The following is a 7792-nucleotide window of genomic DNA, read 5'->3' on the forward strand; positions in this document are numbered from 1 at the left end:
CTGTAGATTTTCCTTTTCCACTTAAGTTTGCCCAGCAGTTCCTTTTTTAACCATGCTGGTCTCCATTTTGTATGCCTCCAATGTTGCTGTAAAACAGTTTTGTCTATTGTTACCACAACAAAGAAGAAAAAAACCAAACTGTGTAGCAATTCAACCCATTCCCTGGGTGTTATCAGAAAACAAAATAACTTCCCATGCCTTTAACAGTAGCTCAACTCTTATTCAAAAACTAATTCAAAAATGCTCCCAAACAGTCAAACACCCAGCTGTTTTCAGCATGTTTTTAAAGCACAGCATTTATCAGCACCTTTTAGTACTTCACAGACTATTTTCTGCATTAAAGGTTTAGCAGCTGAAAAAAAAAAAAAAAATACTTGGAGCTGCAGACAGAACTGTCAGGAACCCTCAGTCTCAACTTCTATCTTGATAGCTAGGTAACTTTAAGACATTCCATTAAGTTTACTGACTCCTGAACTTCAGTGTGTGCATGGAAACTATTACCCACACATCAGTTCCTAGGCAGTCCAACAGTGAAGTCATATTTGAGGAACAGAGACTGATGCTGGCCAAAGTAGGTACAGATACTCTATTTTCAATGCTATGTAAGAAAGAAACACTTAAGTATTTCTTTCTCCTCTGTGTACTCAGTTGTGTGGTATAACAGTACCTCAGCAAAGAGAGAATTGCCTTTACTTGTAGGGTCCAAAGATTGTTGCACAGCATGATCCAGTTGAACCTGAAGCTCCTGATTAGCTTCACGAGCTTTCTAGATTAAAGCAAAGAGGATATTAGTCATTTAAGCATCTGATGTACTGATTAAATGAATTTAATCAGATAGCTTTACATGTTCTTCACTTCCTGACCTTTAGCACAGATAGTGTTGTACAGTTCTCATCAGTGACAAGATCAATTGTGGATCACTAAAAGGCTTAAGATTCCACCTGCTCTTCAGGACAAGAACACAACTAAAACCCTCAAGGAAAACTGGTGTTTATCAGTTGGAATATCTGTATCAAGACTATTAGCCTTGCTGCGATTGTCACAAATGCTCTACTCCCCAGTGCAAAACTTTTCACAGCCATCAGTAGGAACTTGAAATAGAAATAAGAATTATATCAATGACCTGTAAGAACATTCTTTCACAGGGCAGAACACTACAATGCAAAGGATCTCCATACAGTGCCTACCACAGAAGGAGGCCAATACAGAGTATATTTAGCAACAGGCAATACCCAGTGTAACTAGACAATATCCTCTTTTTTTTTTTATGACTCTGCCTTCTTTTTCTCCCTCCCTCCTCAGAACATCTTGCTCAAAACTCTGATTTCACTGAAACGGTAGCATCACAACTTGTGAAATCCAGGGATTATCTACCACTCTTGAATAAAATTAAGAGAATACCTCTAATGCATTACAGTAAGAAACAACTTCTTTTTCCCTCTCTTCTTTTTCTCCCTGTATACGCTCCAGCTGATTACGTAAATTACTGTTCATAAGTTCTAATTGCTCTTTACTGTACTGCAGTTCATTCAGCCTTTCTTCAATGTTGGCCTAAACAAAGAAAAAAATAAAGTATGAAATAAGTTTAAAGAAGAACTGGGAAAAAAACCAGGCCCAAATCAACTAAACGGGTTTGTTGGCAGCAATTACTTTTAACAGAAAATGTTATATTGACGAAGAAATTGTACTGAAGTCTAGCTTTCTGGGCATATTTTCTTAATGGTAAGCCAACCATAAAGGTAGCAATACACACAAAGCATCTGAAAATGCAGAGAGCAAAAGCATAGAATGTGAACTAGGCTACATCCCCGGTAACGAAGCAAAAGTCACACACCTTCACACTTTCTAGTTCAGTGAGTTCTATCTGAAGACTGAGCATTTCCGAAGACATGGTCTCATGTACACGTTCAGACATCATATGCAGCTCCTCTGATTTGGCAGCAATTATTTCCTTCTGGTGATCTACTTTGTGTCTCAGCTGCTTCTCCGAGAGTCGGGTTTCATCTAGTTCTGCTTTGAGGTTCTCCAACTTAAAGACAGTTGACAACTAAGTAGTACCATTTTAGAATAAATTCTTGAGAAGCACAACACTTTTGACTCTGTTCCTACTACAGAAAACTTCTCATAAATAGAGTTTAAGAGTAAACTTTTAAAAATAAGACGTGAAATTTAATCTAATTCACAATGTAACTATGCAGATGTTTATTAAAAAACAACCAAATTCCTACACATGATGACTATGTCATTAATTTGTTTTGGTAGTAAGCATGCAATTCTAAGTTAAATGCATATTCTTTCAATTGCTATTAGCATCCTTTTAGCTGTATATTAGTTGCCAAACCTTGTTTTTAAGGTCACTGATTTCTTGTCCATAGACTCTGGCAAGCTGTTCTTTCTGTTTATCCAGTTGCATGTTTTGCTGTTGCTTAAGGGAATCACATTCAAAACTCAGGCTTTCCAACATTCTATTCTTCAGTTCAATTTCTCTCTGAAGAGAATATTTCTCTTGTTCAAATTCCTGAAAGAAATAACATACAGATAAATCTAGATGTAATATTCATACGTGCTTGGGGAACAGCATACTAAAACGAGGCTCAGAATCAAGATACTCAACGCCTAATACTTGTAGTTCATTAAACCTTTTGTTCAAGTCCCAGTTAGTGAATTACCATACTCATGCTGAAAAAAGGAAAACAAAACAAAAAAAAAACATCAAGAACTGCTCCCAAGTTTTATTACTTATTTGGTTGTGTAATATCCTTTCTTCAAATGAAGTGTATTTCTTTGCACCCAACGCGAAGGAAGCAGGCATCTTTTCCGCCAGCATAACGAGAATTCAGTGAGAGCTTACATGTCCTGCCTACCACCCTGGACCCTCAGCATGTTAAAAACGGTTAACAGTCTAAGTGTCCCCCTGCAGCAGACTAGCCGGGTTCCATGTTTGGTACAGACATCTAAATTTTCTGCCGTTCTGTAGTAAATCCCATCAAAGCTTCCAGATTGAAGAATGACTTTTTAAATCAGCTTCCCTCTATGCCTGATCATATCTGTTAGCTAATTACAAAGGGCAGCTTCATTTTACAATTCCATTCAGCTAGCAATTATGGAAAAGAAAAAAAAAAAAATTAAGGCTCAAAAAGAGAAAAACTAAATACCAAAACCAAGTCAGTCTAAAGATCCAGGCTTTAATAACTTCTAAAAGACAAACCAGAATTAAAAAAAAAAAAAAAAAACAAGAACGTAAAACTACAAGGTGTCAGGCACGAAGCTGACCTGGACTAGACACTAGCTTACCAAAGACAGGCTTAGCTCGTAAACGCACAGGATAGGATTTTTAACTCAAAGATAAAGATAGTGCATGCAAAAGGTCTGAGAGTGCACTGCTGGGCAGGTCCAAGAAACGCAAAAATCTAGCGTGGTCAGTCTACACAGAGTACAACACTTCCACAGAAGCAAGTGTTCTTCTGAAAGACTCGTGCCTACTGTTAAAACTTACAGTTGTGTGCATGGTAATTGAGGTGCCTCTCAGATTCCAATGAAGAGAGCTACAGATTCAAAACCTCAACAGAATCTCTTGCATAATCACAGTACCCACACAAGAGGTTGTTCTACTGTGGGAAAGCACACAATTCCCTCCCTCTGCCCTTGGAATCTAAGTCACTAATTGATCTGGTTCACACAAGCTTAGCTCTAACTCCGCTCCAACCCACAATAGAGGATTACAATCTGTGGGTGCAGCTTCCAGGCACAGTAGCTACCATCTTAGGTTGTCCACAGCAAAGGACGACCCTGCCCTTGCCTTCCTTAGCACTTCTGCTTTCCGTAAGCTTACTAACAGAAAGCTCATCAAAATAAGCTATTAGGGTTCATCCACAGCAGTAGGGCACTGCAACTTTCCAGCTGGAAAAAAATACAAGCAAGCAAAAAGACTGCAAAAAACACACAAACGTTCTCACTTTATCACAGGATAAGGGACAGATGAGCAGCCAGAAAGACAAAAGAAAAGCAATGGTACATCTGAAGCATAGGCTGACTGACAACAAACATCAAAATTAAGGTGTTTATCAGAAGTGGAGCAGATTTTCCTCATTGGAATTTTCTTGCACAATTAGCAAGAAAACTGGCTTAGTACTTCTGTATTTCAACACTATGCTACTCTCTTTTCTGAGCTGCAAATGTACTATATAATACATGAAGAATTTCAGAATCCCTTGTTATTTAGAATACTTGAGAACTTCACTACAGAATAAATCAGTTTTATAGTCTCCATTCTTTTTACACCCCCAAATGATACAAAGCTTGCAGAGAAAGCATAACACAAATTGATTGCTAAACACAGTCAAAACACCTGCTCTAAAACAAATTTACTTCAGCATTTAGTATTCTTTCTTACTTTCAAGGCAACCAAGCCTACAGAGTACTGAACACTTGATGTATGAAAGATACGAAACTGTCCCAGTTAGACCAACTTGTGCTCACTACCTTAGTGCAGAGATAAAAAGCTGTCTCAACAAACAGTTAAACTAAAAAGGATCATTAAAATAAATCTAAACTCTAAAAGGCATTCAAAATACCTGTGACATTCAGAATATGGTTAAAATAAAGTTCTGACTGCCTTTTTAATATTTGTTACTTAAAGTTCAAAACAGCACCTCTGTTTTCTCAGTCAGTTCACGGCGTGTTTCATCCAGCTGATTTTGAATTTTATTTTGGGACTCCATTAAATGCAAGCCATATTGTGCTGCCTTTCTTCGCTCATTCTCTGCTTCCTTGAGTTGGTGTCTAAGACTTAAAACAGCCTCTGTTTCCATTTTTCTTCCTTTTGTTACTTCAACACTGCAAACACAAAATGGTGAAAGAAATAAATTGCAGTAAGTTACAATAGTTAATCTGAAAGAAATTACTGGATTTCCTTTCTTAATCAGAAAAAGTGTATATATATGCATTAACACAGGACAAAAAAAAAAAAAAAGACCTGTGAACAGTAACATAAAAGCTATTCCTCCATAAATTGGGTTAATATCTTACTGCCAAATACATCTTAACTACCAGCATACAGTCCAACAACTCCTGTGCAGCCAGCCCAGTTTCCCAGCACACTAGGACCAGAGCTTGTCCAGTACACAGCTCTCTTGCCACATCCAAGAGAAGACGAGGAGATAACCTTATAAAACCACTTCTACACACACAGCTGGCCACATCCTCTGCGGTGGCGCCGCGAAGGCCACGTCAAGCACAGCAATTCTGCTGTACACCGATGCCACGCCAGGCTCACGGAGGCAGCTGTATCAGCAGGACAGCTCAGCCCTTATAACATTATGTGAGATATAGAAATGGTTAAGGGTAGCTGAAGGAAAGAGTCAGAAATAGCAACCCTGATAAAATACATCCAATTGTAACACAGGGGGGCTTCATTTAAATTCTTAATGGAGTCTTCCATGACTGTTTTCCACTTGAAACTTAAGTTGCTGCAGGTAACCTACCTGTAAAGAACCATCTCTTTGTCATGTTTCTGAAATTTGTCCATTTCTATCTTTGTTTCAAAGTAGAAGACACAAGTAAAGGTGAACTTTGCAAGAAGTTAGTCAAAATAAATCCCAATCAACTAAATATTGAAAAAAAATGAAGTCAAATTACCACCATAAGCTTGTATAACTGATTGCTCCCAAATCTGCTAAATTAGCACAGCACTAAAAAATCCTGTGAAGACACAAAACACTCAGCAACCCAGGCTTCTGAACAGTATAAACCAAGAATTTCCTCAGAAAGCATACAGGAACAATTAGATACAAACAGAAAAAAAAAAAAAAAAATCCACAGCTGATTTTTCAAAGCCGCAGTTCCTAATTTTTAGAGAATTTCAAGATTACAGTAATTCCTCATTGAAGACCTTACACTGTGCTTTTACTTTTACTTAAACTATTCAGTTGTTGGCATTTCTTCCTGGAACATATTTTTCTAAGAAACATTAGCAAGATGCTGGTCCTAATCAAGAGCAAATTTCACAGTGCAATAAAGTAGACATTTTTAAGAGTCATTATTATGTACAGCCTTCAATTCTCTTCTTGCTAATTTTTATTCAACATCTTCCTATAAGAACAGAACTAACTTTCATGTGCAAAAGACTATCATGCCGGGGCTGTTTTAACTCCTTGCAGAAGTACCCTATAGAATACAACATCAACTTCTGCATTTCACATTTTTCATCACTTGTTATTTAAGTTTAACACATGCAAGGAGACTTCAGCCAGCCAGGCACTGAAACTGCAGCTTTTCACATATAACTGTGACAATAATTCCAATACTAGTTTTGCACACTTACACTAAAATGAGCCAGTGACAGACAAGAATTTTGCATAGCTGTAATTAAGAATTAATAATATTATTAGTGCAAGAACACACACTCTGCATACAAATTAATAACAAAATATTCAATACTAAGATGCAGGACTACAAATACACAGGCACCACTTCTGGCATGTATTTGCTAATGGCAATAAATTAAGCGTTATTCACTTCATAAACAGAATTTTAAAAATAGCTTTGTTTTCTAGTTGAACAACAATATAGAGGCAGCAAAGCACTTTGATTGTTCCCAGCTTGCCAAATTAAATTTGGACAGCATTTTTAAACTCACCTTCAGAAGTCCATTGAAGTCTTACTTGACCTTATTGTTATTGTTGTACACCACCTTTAAAAGGAAAAAAAAAAAAAAAAACAAACCGAGTTGTCAAGCCCAGATGAGTCTGAGCTGTCACTATAGCAGTCCTTCACAGCAGACCTTCTCTGAACAGGCTTAAGGGCTGTGGCTGCCTCATGAAAGCTAAAATCCCATAGAAATGCAAATTTTATTCAAATCTTAGTTGAGGCAGCTGTCAGACAGTTTAGAAACAGCGGGATCAGGCAATGTTGCCAAAGAATGAATGCTCTGCAATTGGCCTGTGGAGCAAGTAAACAGGCTCCACCCAGGGGCACCTTCATCTAGCACACTGATGATTTTTAAGGGTTGTTTGAGAATTTTTCTCTCACTCTCTCCTACTTCTTCAATCTCTTCTGCACGCTCTCCTCCAGTTTTACATGCAAGATCTCTGAACTCTTGATAAATCATTTCATGGATAACTAAAACAAGATCTGAAGCATCTCTTTAATTTTATAGGTAGAAGTATGGAGGAAAAATAAACAGTTTTCCTATTCACATGTTCCTTGCCAACTATTACCCAAAAGAGCAAGTGTGCCTTTCCAAACACAGACCTGTGCAACTCTTCAACACCAATTTCAGATGTGGCTAAGCAGCCAAGGCTTAATCATAGAAGTCTGTTTCCATTTACGTTACCGCCAGTTACAAGACAGTTACTTCTGGCTAATTATCTTCAAACATTTTATGACCAACTGTCTGTGGAAGGCTCCAGACCTTGATTATTCAACCATTTAAGTACTCTGATAAAAATAGGATAGGGGATGTAAAGGCACTCTCCTGGCATACGTACTTGCTTCTCCCACTCCTCAACTCTTTTTCTAGCTCAGCTGCTATTGCCCAGGATCCTAAGTAGCAGCCATCCGCTTTCTGATCTCCCCAGAAGCACCTACACAGGCGTCCAGTCCACTCACTCGCAAGACAGTTTCTCTCCCGTCAGGCCGGGGCTGCCGTACAGTTCCATTCACCTGCTGTAATAACTGCTCCACCCGCTCCAGTTAAAATATTATAGGGTAAGTCATCCTGCACAAAACACGTTCAGGCGGGTAAGCACCGCAGAGAAAAGAGGCAGTCGGGGAACAGCCCGGCGCTGCGGCA

The 7792-nt window shown here is 38.3% G+C and overlaps 1 protein-coding gene across 1 annotated transcript; it reads right to left on the minus strand.

The window, feature by feature from the left end:
* Positions 1–667: 667 nt before the first annotated feature.
* Positions 668–6664, minus strand: LOC103773574 (protein Spindly-like; the record flags this gene model as incomplete). The annotated part of the gene is made up of 6 exons (XM_008940949.1): positions 6638–6664; positions 4653–4819; positions 2342–2518; positions 1835–2029; positions 1402–1551; positions 668–766 (listed from the first exon to the last, which is right to left on the minus strand). Coding segments are annotated over exons 2-6 (780 nt in total), but the record flags the coding sequence as incomplete, so codon positions are not given.
* Between the last annotated feature and the right edge of the window lie 1128 nt (positions 6665–7792).

This window comes from Merops nubicus, unplaced genomic scaffold, assembly GCF_000691845.1.
Source record: "Merops nubicus isolate BGI_N331 unplaced genomic scaffold, ASM69184v1 scaffold20015, whole genome shotgun sequence".
NCBI classification, from domain to species: Eukaryota; Metazoa; Chordata; class Aves; order Coraciiformes; family Meropidae; genus Merops; species Merops nubicus.